The sequence below is a fragment of the Carassius carassius genome, chromosome 1 (genome assembly GCF_963082965.1).
Source record: "Carassius carassius chromosome 1, fCarCar2.1, whole genome shotgun sequence".
NCBI lineage: Eukaryota > Metazoa > Chordata > Actinopteri > Cypriniformes > Cyprinidae > Carassius > Carassius carassius.
The window spans coordinates 50,570,168-50,595,333 of NC_081755.1; the positions used below are offsets into that span (position 1 = coordinate 50,570,168).

Sequence of the window (25,166 nt, forward strand, 5' to 3'; positions counted from 1 at the left end):
CAAAGACTGTAAAGAGATGGACCAATGAAACAGAGTGGGCCTGATTGGAGGGTTTTTGAAGCTGCTACCATCGATCTGGATGAACTCACAGAGACTGTAACATCCTATATTAGTTTCTGTGAGGATATACAGGTGCATCTCAATAAATTAGAATGTTGTGGAAAAGTTCATTCAGTAATTCAACTCAAATTGTGAAACTCGTTTTAATTAAATTCAGTGCACACAGACTGAAGTAGTTTAAGTCTTTGGTTCTTTTAATTGTGATGATTTTGGCTCACACTCAACAAAAACCCACCGATTCACTTTCTCAACAAATTAGAATTCTTCATAAGACCAATAAAAAAATGTTTGGATACAGCACTCTGTGAACAGCCAGCTTCTCTGGCAGTGACCCACTGGGCAAAGTTACGTCCAGTGGATGTCTTTTTGTCATTGCAGACGTTGAAAGGACATCCACTGAGGAGCCAGAATGAAAGTTTTTATGACGTCTTTTTTTACGTGTTCTGTACATTCACAGAACCTCCTTACAAGGTTAAAAACTAGTTCAAAAGTGGTCAGTGGAAATATTTACAGCATCATTTAAGGTTCATTTAGGCATAATTTATACTGTTTCTGGACCAAATCAACACTTCTCGGGATGCATTAGATTTAGAGTCATGTTATTTCAAAGTAATTTCCAGACACTGTGTTTGTCCTAAAATCAAGAAAATAAAATAATCTTCATGAAATAATGAAATAACTGATGATTGAGCATGGGGTAAAATCAACTGCAAATCAAAGACATTAAATCTCTGAAGATCTCAGCAGAGGAGGATCATACATCTCCACAAACAGCTTTATCAGATTAATTCATTAAATTGACTTTATTTCTGTCAGACATCTAGAGAAGCTCTTATTGAGAATAAACAGAGGTTTAAATGTTGTTATTTGATTCATTTTAAGTCACCATTGTGGACAGTGTTTGGTTTAGTTGGGATCTTGGTCCAGGTACTTCTTGTGTTAGCTTAGGACAGTGTCTGGAAATTACATTGAAATAACATGTAGTTAATTAATATTACTCAGTACCTAAATGCATAAGTACACTGTAACAAGGACACCTTGAAATAAAGTTTAACCAAAACAAGTAATGCAGAAAAAAATTATTCTGGCTTGTTACATCAGTGTTGAAATGTTGTAACTGCAACCACATGCTCCTAAAAGTTGTAGAAATGCATTACTGAACTGCACATCAACTCATCAGTGCAGGTGCCAAGTCCAGTTGAAAAATGAAATCTGCATCTCCATTAAGTTGGTGAGCAGCAGGAAGCATGAAGTGCTCTAAAACTTCCTGGTATATGGCTGTGTTGACCTTGGACCTCAGAAAACACAGTGGACCAACACCAGCAGATGACATGGCACCCCAAACCATCACTGACTGTGGAAACTTTACACTGGACCTCAAGCAACGTGGATTGTGTGCCTCTCCTCTCTTCCTCCAGACTCTGGGACCCTGATTTACAAAGGAAATGCAAAATGTACTTTCATCAGAGAACATAACTTTGGACCATTGAGCAGCAGTCCAGTCTTTTTTGAAGCGAGATGCTTCTGATGCTGTGGTTTGACACAAGGAATGTGACAGCTGAAACCCATGTCTTGCATTCGTCTGTGCGTACTGGTTCTTGGAGCACTGACTCCAGCTGCAGTCCACTCCTCTTTTGCAATGACCTTTTGTGTCTTGCCCTCCTTGTGCAAGGTGTCAATGGTCGTCTTTTGGACAACTGTCAAGTCAGCGGTCTTCCCCATTATTGAGTAGCCTACAGAACTAGACTGAGAGACCATTTAAAGTTATTTGCAGGTGTTTTGAGTTAATTAGCTGATTAGAGTGTGGCACCAGGTGTCTTCAATATTGAACCTTTTCACAATATTCTAATTTTCTGAGATACTGAATTTGGGATTTTCCTTAGTTGTCAGTTATAATCATCAAAATTAAAAGAAATAAACATTTGAAATATATCAGTCTGTGTCTAATTAATGAATATAATATACAAGTTACGCTTTTTGAATGGAATTAGTGAAATTAATCAACTTTTTGATGATATTCTAATTATATGAACATCACCTGTACATGTAACGGCGTTACGTGTTTAAAATACAAAATATGAGTAACTGTATTTCGTTATAATTACATTTTAAATAAGGGATAATCAGATTACGGTTACATAAAAATTATTTTAGATTACCAATGATTACTTTTATTTTGATGTCATTTATTAATTTAATATTTAAGTAAACAGTTTGGGGATTTCAACCAATAATGCGACTGATTCTACGTTGAAACAAAAACGGTCTATCGTGAATAGTGATGTAAAATTCCTAACTTGGTTTGTGTTGTTCACTGGCTTATAGGGGTGAAACGGATCGTAGTTGATCGTTTGCACTTGTTTCTAAATCTTGCAGATTCAAATGTTTTTGTGTGCATTCGGAGCTTGCGCACACTCAAAGCACGCGCTGAGAGCAGTGTTTCAGACAATGCACTTAAACAAACTGATTCCTCTTTCACGTATCCTTGCTTCTGAATGAACACATAGACACAAAAATATTTCAAAATAATTGTCTCTGCAAGTATTCTCGTAAACACAGTTGGTTATGTCTTAAGTGAGCATCTTAAAGGGGCAGCAGCCTTTAAATACCTGCTGTTCCATTAGTGGCACCTGCTGTTAGAGAGTGACATTTGCGTTTCATTCACAAAGGTAAAATCGTCCATTCTGTTTTTACTTAATTAAAAAAAATTAAAATTATTTAGCATCTTTTTTTTGGGATATTAATTCAAATGGTTTCCTCCGATTTAAGCACAGACAATTTTTTTTGTTTAAAAATGTAGATATTTATTTTAGTTGAATGATTTTTTTTTATTTGATTTAGGATTTGTATTAAAATTTCAAGTTAGCTTTATTATTTAACATTTCAATTTCACAAAGAAATATGCAACATTTTGTCTTTTGTCTAATAATAAAATGACACATTTTAATTTATAATTTGACAGATCTCATTTTGTAAAAAAATAAATAAATGTATGTGTTACAAAGCTTAAGTATTTCAAAGTATTCTAAAATATTTAGACTAAGTTACTAAACGAAATACGTTACTGATTACTTTTTAAAGCTTGTATTTTGTAATCTGTAGTGAAATACATTTTAAAAGTAACCTTCCCAGCCCTGTATATATAATAGTGTGTAAAAACAAGTTCTGTATTCAAGTAATATCAAATTCTTAATTTGTAATAAAAGTCACATAAAAAGAGGGCACACAAAGGTACAATAATATTAGGGCAAAATCCTAAACATGGCACAAGTTCTAGATGTTTTTATAGCTTTCTTGTAAACAGACGTTGAAATTGTATTTAAATACAACTTCTGGTCAATGAGCTACTGTTATTATTTCTAAAAAGCATACAAATGTCCAGAGAGATGGCCTTTAAAACTGTATTCAATTCTAAACCAATTTTCCAGAAATAAGGATACAGCTGTTCCAAATAAAAGAAATGTGTGGCGAGGAATTATGCTTGTAAATAAGTTTCCAAGCCAAAATTTTTTGCTGGTGATAACTGGAAGTTTACTAATGGAACAATTAGACCTTAATAAAAAATGTATACCACCTAATTGTGAAAAGACATATCGAGGGATTTCACTCCAAATACAAGACTGATTGTGGAGAAAGCTTTTAAGCCAATTCATTATTGTGTTTTTAAAATATTTGGGTTAAAATTCTTAGTTTAGTATCTTTTATTACTTTGATTCCTAAATATGTGACATTCTCATTGATGGGAATAATGCATATAGAGGATGCAGCACATTTTTTGATCGAGAGTAACTCACATTTATTAATATTGAGCAGAAGGCCAGAAGCATTTGAGAAAAGAGACGTTAAAGAATTTGGGATCTGAGAGGCATCTCTTAAAAACAGTGCAGTGTCATCAGCCAATTGCCTAATAATTAATTCAGTTCCAGTAACAGAAATTCCCTGCACAGGACTCTCTTTAATATGAAAACTTAAAAATTGAGTAGCTATTAAAAAAAGATATGGGGAGATGGGGCAACCTTGCCTTACACCACGCTTTAAAGAACATCTAGGAGAAGTGCCATTAGTAAGTCAAATAGAACTACTCCCATTACACTGAAAAAAGTGAAACTACTGTGTTGTTCTTTTAAAGTGTATTTTAACATTGAAGTGAAAATCATGGTTTCTGGTTTAAACCTGTTTTGTTCAGTTTTCCTTAAAGCAAATAACGAACCCCCTAGAACAAATTAAGAGCAACAATTTGAATTGTATAGTATTTTTAATTTTAAACCAGAGGTTTTCATGTCATGTCAGCCAGCGTTTTGCCATCCGCCATTAACGCTTCAAGTGTGAAGATGCTCCGTGGTCCAGGAAATCGCTTTTAGGCAAGGTAAGCATTCGAAAATGTGTTATTTTTAATGAAAATAAAAGTTTTGAGAAGTTAATGGGGATGTCCGAAACAATAAATGTTTGTTTGAGGCCGTGTATGTATGTAGGTTGTTGTTCAGCAAAACTCGGAAAACAATTCTTATGAGTTCACATAGGCAAATGTCTGAAGCGGGACCAGTCTGAGGCGCGTTTCCTTATAGCATCGTTAGCCATCTAACATCGCAAGTTCAGTTGGTGTTTCCCGAAACCATCGTTCAAACGAACATTCACAAACTACATCGAAGACCTGTGTGGTTGAAATGACAGATCTCCAGCTGTGGTTAGACGCATATGACACCTTTCCACCGAAATTTCCCGGAACATTTGTACCAGAAACTTTTTTCCCCCCAGACCTGTTGCTTTCTGCGTTTCCACCGCGGTGTAAAGTACCGGGAAGAATAGGCAAATAGTCTGGTGACGTAGCTCTGCGCGCGTTTCTCAATACAAAGTACGCTGATTTTGGATGTGCATCCTCGGTAGTTCAGACTTTGTGCATTCGACTGTGTATATATACAGCCATTACAATGAAACCAAATATTATATAAATTTGCCTTTTTTTTGGCCTATTTTCATTTTAACATATAGATAAATTGAATACAGACCAAAGAAAACCTGTTAGATTTACCCCGCAGCTGAATTATATTTTATGTTTAACCACTAAAGAGACATCAGAACCAGCGGCACACATCAGAAGGTCTAGCCGAGGTGAGGCTGCTCTCGGCGAATACATGATCACTGAGCTCTCGCTGGTCGCGTGGAGATCACGTCTCCGAACTCTAGGCGCTGTCTTTATAAATAACTTTATAAATAACTACATTCTCGCCTGAAATACTTTTAAATTTACATTTTATGACATAATAACAGTAAAATTTTGAAAATGATCCAAATAAATGGTGTTTGAACTCAACCAATGCTGAGTGAACTCAACCAATCAGGATGTTTAGCGGCCAAGTCCCGCCCCCGAAAGTTCCGGAACTTTGAAAAAGTACCACCTCGCCAGCAGGGACTTTCTGAAGTGCATTTTTTTACCCGGAACTTTATTTAGTTCCTGGTTCCTGCGGTGGAAACACACCGAGTACCAGGTAAAGTTCCTGCGGTGGAAACGCGGCATATGTCTAAACAAATTAAGCTAAGGGAGAAAATGCACCAGGTTCTAAAACACAAACTCCAAACAGGTCATGTGTCAAATTGTCCTTAGTGTGTCTGATCATTTTTGAGTTTCTTATTGATTCCACACATGGACTGTCTTGCTAGTTTCTGTGTGGCTCTGATTGCTAGTCTAACTGCCTCCCTACCACTAATGCCTTTGCTCTCAGCTTCCTTTATAACACTCTCTTTCTCCTCAGCAGTCACTGCTATCTTCCCCAGGAGTTTGGCTACAGCTGTTATGTATACACCATTAATAATAATACGCTCAGCTTCCTGTCGTGACTCCTCTTCTGAACTCCAGTATATTTTCTGCCATTCTGTTTGATCACATCTTTTGTGCTTCTCTTTGTACTGCTTTGCTTTCCCATCCAATTTCTGCTTCTGAATCTTTGTTTCATCAAACACATCGTTTATAAAATCTCCTCCATTTTCTTTGACCATCTTCTCTATTTTACTGAGCAGATATTAAAACTGAGTAAAACTGGCAGATTCAAGAATCTGTCACCACAGCTCTGTATAAGGGATTGAAGGTCTGGGTCACCATCCTGTAGAAACTGCTCAATGGTTTTATTTCTCTCTCTAACTGATCTTTGTGAGTGAAGAGGATCATGGAGTATTTTTCCATCTGTTCTCCAAACACTTCTTTAAGCTCCTTTACTGTATTTTTCTCCTCCTCAGTGAATCGACCAACTCTAATGACAATAATAAAAGCATGCCGTCTTGGTGATGAAGTGAACTGACTTACTTGAAAACATTCAAGACACTTTTATCTTTTCATCAGCTTATCAATCTGCTCATGTACTCTCACTGTAATAAATGTGTACAGCATCAGTGGGAGCTATTAGCTCCTGCAGATCATCGGTCAGTGTCTGCTCATGTTTGTTTAGTGTGGGTGAATGAGACTCCTCCTTTAACAGTAAAGAACAGGTAACAAACTGCTGAAGGACCATTATAAGTCAAAGTAGATCTAATCTCTACCGCTGCTGTTTCTCCATTTCAGTGATTTTTAAAGGGGTCCTATTATGCTCTTTTACAAAGCCTTGATTTTTTATATTTTTTGTTTGGGGGGGGGGGGGGGGTGAACTAGAACATGCTCTCATGCTAGGTTGTTCAAAAAAAACATTATTTTTCACATATTTTACATTATTACAGCAATGTAGTGTGTCACTTTTTGATTTGTATTCACTTGTTGTATTCAATTTTCTTAAAGATAATAAATTAAATAAGCCTTGTTAGTGAAAGTAAAGGGTCCATCTTTAATAATATTGTCAATGAAATGAAAATGTAAGATAAAAAAATAAAAAGTTTAACCGATTATTTCTCAGTTTTGCTCAATGTTTCCTCTGTATGTAGTGTACACAATAGCACATAGAGTTTGCTGTGTTCATCCTAATGCTTTTCTTCCGACCTTGACACATTTGTCCTTGAAAATAATTACAGCACAGCACTGGAGCCTGTTTAGTTTGTAAACCTTTGCTTTTTAAATGTAAAATACATTTTACAGTATTTGAATTTGAAGGATTTTCATGAGAAATGAATGCAATGTCATAATAAATATAATTATAAACCTGCATCTTAGATATTTAATGTGATCTATTCAGATGTAGGAGTATGGCGTCTGCGCAGGTGAGCTTGTTCTGCAGGAGAACGTCCTTCAGTTTCTCTCCTGAACGCTGGGTTTCTCTTAAGATCTCCAGTGTGGAGCAGCATCTCTCACATGATGGACGCTTTGCTGCGGTGCTCAGACCTGATGATGAAGGATGAAGAGTTTCTTCTTAAAGATCTGGAGAGATGATCTGGTCATAAGACATTGAGATGTTCAGTTTTAAAACTTGAGGTGTTGTATCTTTGAAGAACTTTAAGCACCAACATTGTTTCACTAAGTTACCTTTCTTGTAGAATTGTGCATCAAATAAAGAACTTTATGAACGAGCCTTGTAACATCAATCCAAAATATAGTAAAAACACTTTATTAGCATGGTAACAAGATCAGCAGTTTAAGAAATTAAATTGTAAGCAAGATACTACTCTTTTCAACGTATGTAAGACTTTATTGGATAAGTCAAAAGGACATGTAATTGGACATGTTTTTAAGGGAATTCCTTTTGTATGGCATGGCTGCAGTGTTAATTTTGGCAGGCATTTTTGATTTACTCTTAGTCTTAGTTTTGAGACAAAAATTATTAATAGTCTTAGTCACATTTTAGTCATTCGAGTCTTTCATAGGTTTAGTCTAGTTTTAGTCGACGAAAAGTCATTGCATTTTTTGTCAACTTTTACTCATTACTTTTAGCCAAACTGTTTTATATGTAGTTTTCAAATTAAAATAATCATTAATTCTTCTCTTTAAACCAAACCAATTAAGCTTATGAGAATTTTGAATCAAGGACTGAATTTGGAAAATTTTGAGGTGAACTATCCCTTTAACAGAAGTGAAAAAGGAGCAATTTTAAAACTATTATATATATATATATATATATATATATATATATATATATAAACACGGCCCACAGAGGTGTCCAATCCGGCCCGCAGGAGGATTTCAACAATAATATAAAATAATATATCAAACATCTGTTTGAAAATTAAATAAAGTGTGTTTGCTACAACATTTTATTTTGAATTTAAAGCGGCACAAATTACTAATTTATTTACGTTGATATTACGCCCCGGGAGTCATTTTAACGCGGCGCCAGAATCTTGAGCAGCATGAGGAAATGATGATAGCTGTGTTGTAACTGATGCTTGGGTGGCAATTTTCTTGTGATTTTAAACACGTCCAAAAGAAGACATTTGGCCTGGAACAACGGACAGGCTATTTAACGAGAAATTGAAAAAAAAGGTATTAGTATCTCAACGTCAACATGTTAGTTTAATTAAACTCGTGGCTAATATTAAATTACACTCTGACGCACTGGACAGCTTCGTATGGAGAAAGTAAATGAGCATGGATTGTGCAATATTTATCATGTACTTATATCCTAACTGTTGTTTTAATGATGCGCGAACTGACATTTTGTAATTTGAAAAAAATAATAATAATAATATATTGTGAGTTTTTCAGTGTCGGGTGAAGGCTATCAGGTTACAATATAATTCAAGATATGAGGCAAAAATGCCCTGTATTGTTTTTAATATTTATGTCATTATTGTTAAGTAATGTCTAACTATATCAAGAGTGTTGCAACACAACCACCCTATAATGATAAAAAAAAAAAACATCCAGTGTGTGTTTTAATCCCCATATATCATAACCCCTTTCTCAGATCAAACAGTGTACAAATTATTGGCTGTGTAACATCACAAAGATCCAGGCAAGTTTAATAATGTGCTAGTTAGCAATTTTGGCGGCTAAATGCGGCTAATGTTACAGTCTCATGAGAGTGGCTTGTCGCCCCACTGAAGTAATAGCCGGGGTGAACAAAGCTCATTAGCATTTAAATAAACATGCTCGAAATGGCTCGCTGTGAACAGAACTGTTTTTGACAGGGTAAAAATGGTGTTGTTTTACAGTACAGTTAAGAAATTATAACCAATGTTATAGACTTTTTTATTAAGACTGTGACCGTCGTCTCTGATTTGTGGTTTTCTATTTAGTACTGGGGGTGGCGCTCTTGAGCGTATATACGGGGAACCAGGTAGGAAGTTATTTAAGGATGTATGATTGCGTCTTTCTCTCTCTCTCTCTCGCTTTGGTTAGGCGTGCCGGTTATTCCCGGTCATGGTCACACTAGCGCATGGTTTGTGAGTGTTGTGGTAGCCCGCTTTGCATTAATGTGTTCATGCTACATTTAATGCTGCGGTCTTTTGTGTATTAATGCTTACGATTCCTATTTTGAGGAATGTGATTTCCTCATTGAATTTCGTAAAGCATTAAGAAGTTATTGGAAGTAATTGGCGTGTAAATGGAGTTTTTGAGAGAGAGCTTTTTCAAATTGGTTGTGAAGTTATGATGGTGATTTCAATGCTAATTCAGGGCATTATATGTAGTGTGTTTTGAGGAGGTTTTTGGTGCAGGGAGATTTTTATTTTATTTATGTTGGCGCTCGAGTTGCCGATTTCGGTTGTAATTATTGTGTGATGTTATGAATTACGTTTCAGGCCCAGTAGTTTAATGAGTGACAAGGTAAGCTTAATTGTTGGAATTATTTAATTGTTTAATTATTTGCCGATTTATTTGTCACTCATTTATATTTGTAAGGTATTTAAAAGGTAAATGTTCCTGGGCTTGGCAATAAAATTGTGATTTATTATTTTATTTTCAGTTATTTTTTTCTTTTCTTTTTTTTGTGTTAAATATAATGTACTGAATTGAAGTGAATGAATTGGAGTTGATTATGAATAGAAAACTTTTGTTTGTTCCTTGCTTTATTTATTCCATGTAATATAATAGTGTCATCATTATATGTAATATCGCTAATGATGTATTTAAAGTCAATAATTGTTGTGGTTTTTACCCCTGGCACCCGAACCCAACTTTTCTAAGGCCAAATACCGTCACAAGACTCTAAAGAATCATATAAACTTGTGGAAAATGGACATTCGATGACCCCTTTAACATGTTGCAAGACCAATGCTAAAAGACAGCACACAGTTTAATGGCAAGTATGGATGTGACTGGTGTCTTCACCCCGGGGAGCGTGTAGAAAAGGGAAATGGCTTTGTGAACACCTACCCTTATGATGATTCCCCTGTAGAAAAAAGGCAACCCCAACAATGGGAAGAGGATGCAGTCAAGGCCTCACAAGAAGGCTCTCCTGTGAGAGGAGTAAAAGGAATATCCCCACTTCTTTTTCTGCCATTTTTTAACATCATAACTGGTTTCGTCCCAGAGTACATGCATACTGTCCTATTAGGTGTTGTTCGTCAGTTTATGACCCTGTGGTTTGACAGCTCATATCACTGCAAGCCATGGTATATTGGAACAAGAAAACAAGTCCTTAGTAGTCGGTTGCTGTCACTTAAACCCCCCAAGGAAGTCACACGTGCTCCTTCTTCATTGGACAAAATAAGATTTTGGAAAGCTTCGGAATTTAAGAATTGGCTGCTTTACTACTCCTTTGCTGTTCTTCAAGGTGTCTTGCCCTCACAGTATCTAAACCACTGGTTGCTTTTGGTTTATGCTATGCATGTGCTCCTTATGAATAACATCTCACGGCAAGCTACACAAAAGGCTGATATTGCTTTACATAAATTTGTGATACAAGTTGCACCGTTATATGGCAGAGAACACATCAGCTTTAATGTTCATCAGCTAACACATTTAGCTGATACGGTCAAGTTATGGGGTCCATTGTGGTGTATATCAGCATTTGCATTTATAAGTAATAATCATAATCGCATGCTGTATATTCATGGTACCCAATGTGTTCCTGAACAGATCTGCCGCACATTTCTCCTTTGGCGTTACATCTTTAGACAAACAATAACAGAGCAAAATTTGCTCTTGTTTTCCGTTACTGCAGGAGACTTATGGGAATGAGACAGGTAAAAAAACTGCTCATTTTAAACAATCTACATCTCTTTGGCACTCCAAAATTTCAACCACTGTCACCAAGCCAACTTGCTGCTATTAACCGAGCATTTCACATTATCGTACTTCATCCATTACAGTTCTTCAAAAGATTTTTACATGATGGCATTTTGTACACTTCCGATACAAACACAAAAATGCGAAAGCGCATTAATTCTACTGCGATGCTTCAGGATTGAAGCTTTTTGCGTATTCAGCATTTAGTTTTGCTGAGGGGTCATTGTGACTGTGGATTTAGTGATTGTTCCTGTGCATCATTGCCTTTTAATTCTGGGTCGTCCTCTCAAAAAAAAAAGCAAAAGCGCCATTCACAGACAGACAATTAAACTTAAATATTGATTTTGTGACCAAGGTAATGGAGAGTCTCGAAACAATTGCGGTTCCAGTTTCATCACAAAAAAAAAAGTGTTTTCATCATCAAGATTAGGGAAAAACAGTATGTGATCCCAATTGTGAACACAATCGAAACAGACTAAAAGCTTAGTTAAGTGTTGTTACGAGCATCTGAACAGATAGGTAGCTTTACCCACTTGTGTTGTTAGATCAAATATCTATATCTCAATATCTATAAGCTACATTGTACACCATACAATTAGGTTTCATTCAACAGACTCTTCCTAGGAGTTCAAAACTCTTGTGTCAGGAGAAATTTTAATCCACATTGAAAAATAAGAAGGAAATGTGTGTTTTTTAAAACATTGTAAACTAAACAATCTGTTTACACAATTCGTAACTATTGTCCTCCATAATTAAACACACAATTAGTCGTATATAGTAATGTTAAAAGACAATCAGATGTCTATGTTATAAGTAGATGGAAGTTTTACTAGACTACAGTGGATTGATGGTGGTGAGATTCGCACTAGTGGAGTTTATGCAGTTGTAAGTGCTTGTGATGGTTAAAGACAGCACAGTTTAATGGCAAGTATGGATGTGACTGGTGTCCTTCATTTGTTAAAAGACAATCAGATGTCAATGTACTAGCTGGATGAACATGTATGAATGTTAAACATTGTAAACCAATCCTGCAGTTCAACACTCTTGTGTCATGAGAAAATTGAATGCATGTGTACAACAGAAATGTGTTTTAAACATCATAAACTAAACAATTATCTGTTTGCACAATGATTTGTTACTGTACTGTTATTAAACACAACAAGTAGTTATATATACTAGTGGTAAAAGACAATTATATGAAATACTTTTGAAATATTTTCTTGGCTTTATATGTCTGGATGATATACAGATAATTTGAAATGGCGCTTAAATTTGGATGTTGGTATAGTGTTGAAACACTGTGATAAACCAAAAGTAATAAAGAGATTAAATAAAATGGTCATAATTTTCTCTTATTAATGACATGCTGCAATATGATTTTGAAATATTTTTAGTGAAGTTTAAACATCAATGTTTATACCGTAAATTGTTTTAGTTAATTCATTGATTGTTCATTTTAAAGCATGTATCTGATATGGCTGTTTTATTCGTCTTTCAGAAATGGTTGGCTATTAATTTTTGTTACTCCTAGATTCCATATTTTTCCTGTTAATTTTGTAATTTTATGAAAACATATTTAAACTCATAATGACCTGTGTCACAATATATACTCTTACACACACACACACACACACACACACACACATATATATATATATATATATATATATATATATATAAATACACAGTACAGACCAAAAGTTTGGACATTACTATTTTTAATGTTTTTGAAAGAAGTTTCTTCTGCTCATCAAGCCTGCATTTATATATTATTACAATTTAAAATAATTGTTTTTAAATGTATTATACTTTAAATTATCATTTATTTCTGTGATGCAAAGCTGATTTTTTAGGATCATTATCACATGATCCTTTAGAAATTATTCTAATATGACGATTCATTATCAAAGTTGGAAACAGTTCTGCTGCTTAATATTTTTTCAGAACATGTGATACTTCTTTAGGATACTTTGATGAATAAAAAGTAAAAAAAAAAAAAAAGAAGCTATGTTTTTAACATATAAATATTTTGTAATAACAATATACACTACTGGTCAGTTATTTGGGGTCAGTCATTTTTCTTTCTTTCTTTTTTTTTAAATAAAATCAATACTTTTATTCAGCAAGGATGTTAAATTGATAAAAAAGTGACAGTAAAGCAAATATATTATTAGAATATATATTATCATATATATATAATTTTTATTTTTTTTTTGAATAAATGCAGTTCTTTTTAACCTTTTATTGATCAAATATATTAGACAGCAGAACTGTTTCCAACACTCATAATAAATCAGAATATTAGAATGATTTCTAAATGATCATGTGATAGACTGATGTTACATGTGACACTGAAGGCTGGAGGAATGATGCGGAAAATTCAGCTTTGCATCACAGGAATACATTATTTTTTAAAGTATATTCAAATAGAAAACTATTATTTTAAGTTGTAATAATATTTCACAATATTACTGTTTTTTCTGTATTTTTGATCAAATAAGTGCAGGCTTGATGAGCAGAAGAAACTTCTTTCAAAAACATTAAAAATAGTAATGTTTCCAAACTTTTGGTCTGTACAGTATATATATATATATATATATATATATAATGTATTTATTATACTAATGTACTATTATAATAAGATTAATTATGAAAATTCTATTAAGAGTAAGAAATGGCTAAATCCGTAGTTAATATATACTGTAGTAAAACCATTCTTTATTTTGTAGTTGGTTCTGCTGCAAATGCTGTGGTAAAACCATGGTTCATTTTAGCAGTTATGGTTTTTATCTACAAAACTAATCATGGTCACTGTAAAAACCATGGTTAATTTTATGGTTACTATGCTTTTACTACAAAAACCATGGTTAAATCAAGGTTATTGTAGTAAACCCTTACAAAAATAACCTACAGGAATCCTGCAGGATTTTTATTTTTTCTGCAGGTATCCTGCAGGAATTATAAAATCCTGCAAGATTTTTCACCTGTACTGCACAGCAGTCCTGCAGAAATTATAAAATCCTGCAGGATATTTTTGTAAATCTGCAGGAATTATAAAATCCTGCAGGATTATTCACTTGTACTGCACAGCAGTCCTGCAGGAATTATACAGTCCTGCAGGATTTTTCACTTGTGTTGCATGTTTCTGTTGTACTGAAGGGTTCATTCTAGAACATGTAGGAATGTCCTACACATACTGCTGCACATACTGCGCTGTACAGCACAAGTGAAAAATCATACAGGAATTTTTAAAAAAAATCCTGCAGGACTGCCGTGCACCTCACACAGAAACAAAATGTTTGCTTACAGGAGTTTTCCCTGTAAATGAAAAATAAGTCAAAAAATAAATATAAAAAAACCCTACAGGTTTTGGATTCAGGATAGGTTATGTCTAGACTAGAGAATAAAACTCTGATAGTTGCTGTAGTTTTATTCATACAATTTTTATTTAATTAGATTCAAGTACATTTCATGGAACTATATATTATGCTCTGGCTGTTGGCAGCAATGAGACAAAACAATGAGTCTTAACAAGTAAATTAAAAAAATTAAGAGTAAGAATAAATAGGCAATTATATTAAAAAAAAACATTTCTCTAAATCATTTCAAAATTATACATTTCTGCAAACATCAATGACATGTCAACATTCAAGAGATATGTGTCTGTATACTGTATTTTTACCTTTTATAACATGAAGATGCAGCTATTTTGTTTTTAATCCAACTCCCATCTATTTGGTTGGATGCAAAAAAAAATTATTTGCAAGACCTGGTAGGTCCTTGAGGTAGACACAGGTTGAATGTATGTCTGTGCATTTGATAAGTTCAACTGAGTCAATCCCTCTTTCTTTTAAAATGCTTGTTGCTGTTATCCCTGATTCTCTGTCTTTGCTGATGTCATTACTTGTTGTTTTCATAACATCAATGAAGGCATGACCCTCTCCTTGCGCATTGCCTACGTCTATAAATGATCGTACTAATGCTATATAGACCCATGTTTGGTTTGAACTACATGGTTGATTCTTTTAGATAAAGATTTAGCTCCTTTTGAATGAATTCGCTTACCATTAACCACAGCCCTAGAATAAAAACTGAAAGCTTTATTTGCACTGTTGGCATTCGCCAATTTTGGGTCATTTAGTGCATCAATCGATTTGTACATAGTGCCATCAAATATGTCTTCAACATTTTGTGAGTTGCGCTTTGTCCTTGACCATTTGTAATTCAAAGACTGACAAAAACCTGTATCTTGAAATTTACCTCTTAATTGATCTGAAATAGATAACTTGATAAAGACAGAGCCAGATTTGATTAAGTTTTCCATGTCCCCTGGGGTACCATTGCATGAAGCACAATGGGTGGGGATTTCACTACCAAAGAAATATTGGCAGGATGGGCAAATATACTGGACTTCAAAAGTGTCACCGTGAAAGGATTTCATGAACTTGTATAAGCTATCTGGAACACCATTGGTTGAATCAGGACAATGGAGATTGATAAGATCTAACAAGTCACTCAAAGCCACTTTGGATGTTGTATGCCTGAGGCTGTAGGCAAGTATGCACAGCAGAGATTCTTCATTAGTGATTTTGGCATTTGGATATATTTTTTCCTCACTGGCACACTCCTCTCTTTCTTCTGTGCTTCCCTCACAAACTGCACTGTGGTTTCGGACAATCTAGAAAGTAAATATTGCACTAATTACAAGCTGACACATAAAGAAGTGTGAGCTTTGAAAAAAAGCATGAGGCTATAGACTAGATACATATTCTAAACTTTATTCTCACATGAGTCTGTGGAAAGTTCTCATTAGCTGTGCTAAAAACATCACCCTCGTCATCAGCAGAAAAGCCTTCCGGTCAGAAATCGTGCATTTATTGCACATTAAAACAAAATCCATATGAACACCGATATTTACAAATGTACGCAAAAAGCATTGGATTAAAAAAAATATCAGAAATTCATTCTCACATCAGCATCTGAAAAGTTTCCATCAGCATCACTGACGACCTCATTCTCTTCATCAGTAGAAAAGTTTCCCTGTGAGACATGTACAGGTACTTGGACCACTAGTTTTATGCATCCCAGCTAGCAAAAAGTCGTCTATTAGACGTTGAATAGACGTAAACCTTCAACGTCTAATTACGGTCCACTGAAGGTTGAAAATGAAAATTGAAAAGACGTCAAATTTGTCCCACTTTTCAACGTTGAAAACAGGTCGATCTTCAACGTCTAATTACGGTCCACTGAAGGTTGAAAATGAAAATTGAAAAGACGTGAATTTGTCCTACTTTTCAACGTTGAAAACAGGTCGATCTTTAACATTTACTAAATGCCTATTGTCAATTCTCAAGTCCACATTAACATGCCAAATAACATTTTATATTAACATATGAATGAAACAAAGCTTTAAAGGGTTAGCTTTTAATAACTTTATTAAAACAGCACATTTTAAATGGTGCAAACAGTCAGTAACCAACACAGATTTCACATTAGAGTAGTGCAATAAACACAGGTCGGTCCAGTAACCAACACATATATTTCACATAAGAGTCAGTGTAATAAACACAGGTCGGTCCAGTAACCAACACAGTTCACTTTCCAAGAGTCAACAAACCACAACTCTAAGAAAGAAAATGTACACTAAATGTTCACACTTTGCGACCTCCACCTCCAGCTCTCCCTGGAGCATGTTTAAGTGTCTCAGCCATGGCAGCCCTGATTTCCACTTCTGTGGCTGTTTTACTCCACTTCATTACTGCGGCTGCAAAAGAAAATATATTAGATGGTGCATGAATAAACCACGTCTTACATCATCTTACATACTACACATTGTATTTACATTATCAATTGTATGGATTTGCATACCTTGCCAAAAGAAATACAATTGCTAAGCTAAAGTAAATATATACACAGGTGCTCCTCAAATTAGAATGTCATGAAAAAGTTAATTTCAGGAATTCAACTTAACAGGTGAAACTAATATATTATATAGACTCATTACATGCAAAGTGAGATATTTCAAGCCTTAAATTTGTTGTAATTTTGATGATTATTGGCTTACAGCTTATGAAACCCCCAATTTCAAAATCTCAGAAAATTTGAATATTACATAAAAAAGATTGTAAATACACAAATGTTGGCCCTCTGAAAAGTATAATCATGCATATGTATTCAGCAGGGGTGATTCCAGGATTAAAAAAATGGGGGGGCCAAGAGAACTAGTGAGGGGGGCCCATGGGAGATCAGAAAATTAAACTGGAAATAAATAATTTATTTAGAAAAGAAGCAAAACATTTTTTGAAATGCCTAGTGCCTTAATATAGACACCACACAGTTTTGTTCTAATACATAAAAATAAAATAAATTCCGTATAAAAAACCAAGTACTGAGTACATATGCATGATTATACTTTTCAGAGAGCCAACATTACTGCATTTAAAATCCCCTTTTTTATCAATTTTGATGTAATATTCAAATTTTCTGAGATTTAGAATTTGTAGGTTTCATAAGCCATAATCAAAATTATAACAAATAAAGGCTTGAAATCTCTTTGCATGTAATCACTTTGCATGTAATGAATCTATATAATAAATTAGTTTCACCTGTTTTTAATTTCAGAGAAATTTTAAATTACCCGTCCCAGAAATTTTTTTCACTTGTCGCCTGTCACTGACGTAATATCCGCGTTCTCCCTGGTTTCCGCTTGTTAAGTCTGACGTAACGTAGCAGCGCTTCCGTGTCCAAACGCTCCATCAGTTACCACGAGAAAACAACAAAAGGTGCTAATATAAACTCACAATATGACAGAATACTAGCGGAAAAGTTATAATCTTAACCTTTAACTCCATACCGAAGTCCCAGATAGCCAGACAATGAAAATAGATATATAAAAAAAATATACTGTATATAAAAATTATTTGTGTTTGGGACGCTGTGAGTACGGAGACTGTGGTGTATACCATAAGATTGAAAGCGTTTAGCTTAAATTATTAATATGAATAAACAGTGCTCATAGACGGCTGCTGAGGTCATATTCTCAAGTGAAGCGAGTTGAGGCCTGGACCCGGAAACAGCGCTTCTTACGTCATCACTTAACAACAGGATAGTAACCAGAGCCCTCTGATTGTAACCAAGGCGACAGACATGGACAACTGTGTAGTTCGAAATGTCTACCTGCACGCTTGTTGTTTCGTTCAAACATTATGGACCATGGCAAGCAGACTTTAGATGAAAAAAAAAACTAAAACGTGGATCAACATCAGCGCGGTGTTTTCAAGATGTTGAGAGCTCTATGTCCGAGACTAACTTCCACTTGACACTGCTCTTACATGTAATTTATTAGACAGGTAAGAAAATGTATGTAAAACTAATCAATGTTATATAGTTTACATGATGAAATGTTATTATAAGATCTGTATGTTATTCTAATGTTGAAATTACTGCTAGTCTCATACAGACAAACAAACACATAGAATAACATTATAACTTACAATACACTAGTTTAGTTTGATCGTGTAACGGTTTGACCAAGTGAAACAGCGCTGCAAGTTTCATTCGTCTAATAAACTGACCTGTGAGTAGTAATTCAACACTTCCATGTATTTCGGTAGAATTGTCAATATTGCTTTATATTCCAGGACTCGTGTCGCGTGTGTCTTGTAAGAGGTTAGCAACCCCCAGCGGCGAAGAAATTTACATATTGTACCTTTTAAGTCGAATTCCTAAAATTAATAGACTTTTCCACTATTCTAATTTGAGAAGCACCTGTATAAACATGAAAAATGCAGTTACCTTTTACCACAGAGTAATGAACGGTATCCTGGAAGGCTTTTTTCTCACTGCGACCCCGCCCCTTCATGTTGAAAGCAGCCATTAGGCTGTTGGTGAAAAGCCTGAGAAAACATGCAGAAAATCATAGTGAGGTCAACGCCTACATTCTACAAATATTCCTTTATGCTTGCATTATTCCTAATGAATCATCTCTTTCTGCATTTATGCTTTTATATGTGCTAAGAGGAGGGCAAACAGAGCAGAAAATGAGTAAAAATTTAACTGCATAATTACATTCTATATTCTGAGCATGTGACAGTTGTGTAATACCTGTCCATAACTTTATGGACGCAGTCTTTGTTATTCCTCCCTCCCACCTTTGAGAGCTGGGACACCTGTACATGACACATGAAAAGCCACTCACATTATGAATAAACCAATGGTGTTGTAAATATACTGTTTGTTGCCAGATTGAGCTTAAATGGGAACTAGTCATGTTGATTCATCCATACAATAACACATCCTATAAAGCTGTGTGCATGTTAACAGATGCTGCAAAAAGCATATTTTTTTTGCACAATATAGATAATTTCGAGTTTTTGGAGACTTGGAGGTCTAGTCTTATTGACACGGTTTAGTCCAATTTCTGTGGAAATCATACCTTTTGTTCCCAGAGGTTGCGTTCCTTGAGACGTGCTTCTTCTTCAGCAAAATCTTCAAAGTTTTCTAGCCTAGCAATGTGGACAGCAGAATTCAGTGGCTCATAGTGCCTTCCGACTCTTTTTATCTCATCAAGAATTTCTACTAGCTTTCCAAGCACTGACTTCTGGTATTCTGTGGAAGAAAATACATTAATTTATTTATTTTTGTTACTTTATGATTATTAAAGAATCATACAATAATAAATATTGACCATGGACGTACTAGCTTGAGACATGGGGAATAAGCCTCTCTCGGACTGTGATGGATTTCGAACTCCACGCTGAGGTGTGCGAGAATGCCTAGATCCTGAAAAAACAAACAAAAAAAGTTGAAGCTCATTAAAATTTAAAGACAGCTGCTCCTGCAATAATGTCAATAAGTGAGGTAGGAGAATTGACAACTATGAAGAATGCAACTGATCATGGACTCACTGAATGAGGACGCCCGACTTTTCCTGCTCCCGGACTGTGATGGATTTCGAACTCCACGCTGAGGTGTGCGAGAACGCCTAGATCCTGAAAAAAAAATATTTAATAAAAAAAAGCATTGAAGCTCATTGAAATCGTTTTTAAAGACAGCTGCTCCTGCAATAATGCCAATAAGTGAGGTAGGAGAATTGACAAATATGAAGAATGCAACTGATCATGGACTCACTGGATGAGGACCCCCGACTTTTCCTGCTCCCGGACTGTGATGGATTTCGAACTCCAGGCTGAGGTGTGCGAGAACGCCTAGATCCTTAACAAAAAAAAAAAAAACCTGCGTTGAAGCTCAATGAAATTGTTTTTTTATTCCTGCAATAATGTCAATGAGTGAGGTAGGATAAATTACAACTATGAAGAATGCAATTGATCATGGACATGAAAAAGAAAATTGTACTAGCCAATTAAAAAAAATTTTTTACTGACTTACTGGCTGACTCTGGACTAAATGCTTCTAATGATTCAGACCTTGTGGGTGAACGGTGATGCGTTGAAAAAGAACATCCAGAAACTGAAAAGGGAACAGGAATGGTTGAAATACTTTGTTTTGAACTCAGACTTAAAAATACTTTATATTGCATTTGCATTGTGAACAAGTAGAATAAATAAAAACATGAAATTACTGTCTGAAGATGCAGGACTCTCTGGTTGTCTAATGGTAGTGTTAGCCAGTTCTGGGGGTGCAGGTAACTCGAGCGGCATTGCATTTTGTCCTGTGGTTAAAAGAAATTCCAAAACCAGAAGCAGTACAGCAACTTAAATGACAGAAAAAAAACTCATATTGCCCACCATTCCCTGAAGTTTGATGACTGAATTATACCACTGGACCAGCCCAGCTATTTTACTCACCCTTATGTGAGAGCTTAATCTTTGGCGGAGGGACCGGAAGCAACACTGTATCCTCTAGACAAGAACATGCACAATGAAATTAATCACAGTAAGATAACGATGAATACTAATACAGTTTACACAAACAACTTATACTGTACTCACCCTTTTTCTTGTCTGGCAAGGACTCATCCTCCTCAGGAGACAAATCTGACCCTGCCAATATTATATTTGTCACTTATGATACGTGATTGTTTACATTATACGCTCATTGTTTAATGCATGTCCTTAAATAGGACCAAATAAATTACCTTGAACATAATCTTCAAATTTCCTTCTTTTCCTCATTCTCTTTTGACTGACTGTGTCCTCCTCTTCGGTTTGAGCTGAGGTGTAATTATATTTTTCACACTCCTGTCGGCTTACTAAAAATCAAGAATGAAAACAAACACTACTAACGATAGTAATTTGTATTCGAGTATTATAGTATTTTAACCAATTATTAAATTAAAATTTAAAAAAAGCCAGAAATAACATTCAAAAAAAAATTTTTTTCACCTGATGTCACTTTGACTTTAACAAATTCAAAGCTTAACCAGTCCTCTTGTGGTTGTAAAAGGTGCTTATGTGCCACAGACATGTTTTTTAGAGGCCATCGCACTACTTTGTTCTCTGTGTCAATCCAGTTCAATGGCAAAACTCCTTCCATCTGCTTCCCATTCTCCACCCAAACAGCCCGTGCGTATACCATTGCCTGAAACACAATTAGATTATTTAATTTAGAACTACACAGTGCACTACTATTTTGAATAAAAGTAAATATTACATACGTTATTTGTGTTCATTTCCTGTGCTCCATTCCATGGAGTAGAGGAAAAAGGACATGCCCTTGTTCACAAGGGAGACAAGCAACCTTCCGGTAAAGGTCTTTGGTTTGCAATAACTTTGTCTTTGTCCGTTTTCTTTGAACATAGACTATATTCAATAGCCTTGACTCACATGGCTTCTTAAAAAAGTCTCTTGTGTCCTTTTGGCTCAGCACATCACATACCAAAGTTCCATCTCGCCTTTTTTCCTTCACAAATGCAAAATTTTCATTGTGAAGCATAAAGCAGTGGTCTTTATCTTTGGTTGATATATAAAAACATGACCTTGTCTCTTGAGGCTTGTTGATGCCTTTCTTTGCATTTTCAATCTCACTCATCCGCTTTGTTACTTGAGCGATTGGATTGTGGCTATTTTTGACCAATTTTTTTATTTCTTGCAGATGATTTTCGAATGGGAAACATGAGATGTCATTTAGTGAACAGTTGAAGCGAGAAGCATCTTCATGCAGATGCAACAGGCAGTGCACATTGTAGACTGCAAATGTTTTTCCATAAAGGTCATCACACCTTTCAACAAAGTATTTTAGAAGCTCCTCAGCATATGCAATATATGAACGTCGTGTGTTATCAGAGCTCAGCAGGATTGACAGAGCCACTGTCAATGTCAAAAAGTGAGTATACACTTCACGTGAAACTACATTTCGAAGAACATTTGGACCAGTATATAAAACAAACTGTCGAAATTCAGTGGCTTTCCATCTATCCAGTTCCCTCAAACCCCTGGGCTGCCTTGCAAACTCACTTGGCATGGATCCATTCAGCTTGTTTAGTTTTTCTGAGATCTCATCTTTTTGTCTTGCAGATAGCCGGCACACTTTTGGACCCCGAGACAAAAAGACTAGAACACGTTTTACTACTCCTAGACAAATCAAATGCATATAGTCTAACACGAAAGAACTCACGCAAGGTATGCCTGCATCAATAAGTGGGCTTTTTATAGTCTGGTGATCTTCATACAGTACTTGACTGAACTCCTCGTCTGTTCTTGCTCTAAAGCTCTCATGACTGTTAAAAACCACTCTACCTTCCCACGATCCTTTGGCCAAACACCTTTCACAGCTGGAGTACCCATTGTGGTTTTTTATGCACTTTAAAAATGATCTTGCTGGTGCATCACATATAAAGGCCTTAAGGCTGATAGCATAAAGTTGACCTTCATACTCCATCCCAACAGCTTTGAGATGCTGAAACTCTTCCAAAAGGTCTTTGACAAAATCATCCAAAGGACTTGGCTTTGCTGTTCCACAGAAAAGTGCAACAATGAAAGGATCAAAATTGTGAAACTGTGCCAATATGGGCCAAAATTGAACACTGTTTGATTTAAAAAGTGGTACGCCATCAATGTTCACACACAACTCAACAAGGTTTTGTGAAAAGGATTGGCACTGTGCAATCTTTAGTTTAATGCCTTGTTCTAAACCATAATAAATGTACTGCCCATTACATCTAGAAAGACATTCAACGGTTTTTGGAGTTGAAAGGAGGGTGCGTGCATCCTTTGGCAGCTGGTGCCCATGTCTACGTAGGATGCCTAGTAGCTCATTCAATGACGTTTGAGTGATTGAATTACTTGTTGACCAAGTCCTTAAATCACAGCCAATATCTGGTGTATCACTGTCAGGGTGTAAACTCAGGATTTCAGGCTCAGAGTCAGAGGATTCTACATGCTCTGTGTATCCATAATCGGATTCGTTATCTTGTACAACTTCTTGAAGTCCATCACCATCACTTCTATCACTTGGTAGCGAATGAAAATCAAGGTTGTCATCACTATCCAACTGAGCAATGGCATTAACTTCTGCTTTTCTCTTTCTCCAACTTCTTAAGTATGTCATATCTGCAATTAGTAATATAAGTGTATGTTGACATTGTACATTTTTGAACGTGTTTATGTGTGTTTATTTTTGTTCTCAGTACGTTATTTTAATAGCATTTAATGATTATGAACAAAAAAGCATTAAAAAAAAAGTTATAATAATTATATACCATCGATGAAACCACAAAGTTGACTCGGAGGTATGTATAACTGCAATATAAAGTAATTTTGAATATTATTGCTATTAGTATTATTTTCTAAAATTAGGTACATGTAATATAAAAGTACATATGGCAATGTTTTTGCAACAGCTCCAAGTCTCACGCACAGTGTAGGCTATACGTCACTGTCCGAATCCGTTCACTTATTTGTTCACTCCTTACATAGTGAACTCAATTGCCATACACTATATACGGATTAGTGAATGAGTGAGCGATTTCAGACACAGCACAGGATTTGGCATGACACGTTGATGGAGCAAAATTATATGGCAATGGCATTTTGGAAAAGAGCTCTTCAAGCAAATATTTTTCATCTGCTACTACCCGTCCACAAGGAGTTCATTATCCGCCCGCATCCTCGCCCGTGAATTTTAGGAATGTCACCACCCGTTTTATCCACTTTTATAAGGGTAACGTGATGTTACCCGACCCGTTGCAGGACTCTGATGGCGACGGATAGCCACCTAAAATGGCGGCGCCTTCGCGGAGTGAAACGCTGACGTCTCATTCTCAATCTTGAACTTCACCATCTAGCTAACAATGGGGTTTTGTGCTTGTTAGCTTGAAGAAAAAACACAAAACTAAACACTTAGCCATACAGCTAAATTCTATCAGTTAAGTTAGGCAACCTAGCTGAGGTAAAGGAAGTTTATAAATAGCATAAACAAAGCTAAAATTAATTAATCTGGATATCTACCTTGATATAAAATAACAACGTTACAAAATAATCACAAACAGTTAAACCTTAATGGCTTATTAATATCCGCATTTGGGTAATTTATTAGCTAACTGTCCATCCGTGGTGTGGCTGTGGACACTCTTGGTAGACGATTGTCTAGCTAGCTACTGCTACAGTACTTACTTTTACAATAAAAAAAGTCAGGTTTGGTTGAAATAAGGTAAACGTTTATAACGTTACACTTATTTTGCTATCATATCTTATTATTTTGTCATAGCTACTTACTTTACACAGCTGCTTTCTGAGTCGTGAAGAGCTTTCTGGAATCTGGCGGTTGGCTTTTTTCGCGCCACATTCACGCACCTCTTCGCTTCTTCTTCTGTCGGTTTAATGGCGGTTGGCAACTATCTTTAATGGTGCATTACCGCCACCTGGTGGGGTGGGGTAATTATTGCAATGTATGAATCCTCATTGCACCTCAATCACAGTTGTGTTTAACTTTGACGAAATATGTAAAACTCTTTACATTTATTTAAGATAATAATGAACATGGTTTGGTAATTTGTTTTCTCCGTTGTTTTAGCATGTACAACAGATTATCTAGCTGTCTTTAGATTATCAGTTGAAAACATGAT

General features: G+C 35.5%; 4 protein-coding genes across 6 annotated transcripts in view; 3 read left to right on the top strand and 1 right to left on the bottom strand.

The window, feature by feature from the left end:
- LOC132159410 (zinc finger protein 501-like) overlaps nucleotides 1-25,166 on the top strand; it is a 531,393-nt gene that overhangs the window by 302,879 nt on the left and 203,348 nt on the right. The window lies entirely within an intron of this gene.
- LOC132157170 (zinc finger protein 883-like) overlaps nucleotides 1-25,166 on the top strand; it is a 499,035-nt gene that overhangs the window by 223,738 nt on the left and 250,131 nt on the right. The gene's annotated exons all lie outside the window — the stretch shown is intronic.
- Nucleotides 1-25,166, top strand: part of LOC132097645 (antho-RFamide neuropeptides type 2-like) — a 69,876-nt gene that overhangs the window by 22,549 nt on the left and 22,161 nt on the right. The window lies entirely within an intron of this gene.
- Nucleotides 20,055-24,870, bottom strand: LOC132158931 (uncharacterized). 3 transcript variants are annotated; one of them, XM_059568652.1, is made up of 9 exons: nucleotides 24,817-24,870; nucleotides 21,759-23,652; nucleotides 21,487-21,682; nucleotides 21,240-21,353; nucleotides 21,094-21,144; nucleotides 20,950-21,003; nucleotides 20,724-20,813; nucleotides 20,531-20,611; nucleotides 20,063-20,356 (listed from the first exon to the last, which is right to left on the bottom strand). In XM_059568652.1, the coding sequence occupies exons 2-9, from the start codon at nucleotides 21,771-21,773 to the stop codon at nucleotides 20,187-20,189; spliced, it is 771 nt and encodes a 256-aa protein (XP_059424635.1). In that variant the 5' UTR covers nucleotides 21,774-23,652; nucleotides 24,817-24,870; the 3' UTR covers nucleotides 20,063-20,186. The 3 variants fall into 3 exon arrangements, 1 of the variants encoding a protein (XP_059424635.1); XR_009437727.1 differs by lacking the exon at nucleotides 20,950-21,003 and having other exon boundaries at nucleotides 20,055-20,133; XR_009437730.1 differs by lacking the exons at nucleotides 20,063-20,356; nucleotides 20,531-20,611; nucleotides 20,724-20,813; nucleotides 20,950-21,003 and having other exon boundaries at nucleotides 21,093-21,144.

Excerpts from the sequence above, each read along its gene's own strand:
- LOC132158931 (XM_059568652.1), bottom strand. Across the intron at positions 21,145-21,239 it reads ATTTGAAGATTATGTTCAAG|GGTCAGATTTGTCTCCTGAG; the intron begins GTAATTTATTTG and ends TAATATTGGCAG. Across the intron at positions 20,814-20,949 it reads GATTAAGCTCTCACATAAGG|GACAAAATGCAATGCCGCTC; the intron begins GTGAGTAAAATA and ends TTTTAACCACAG.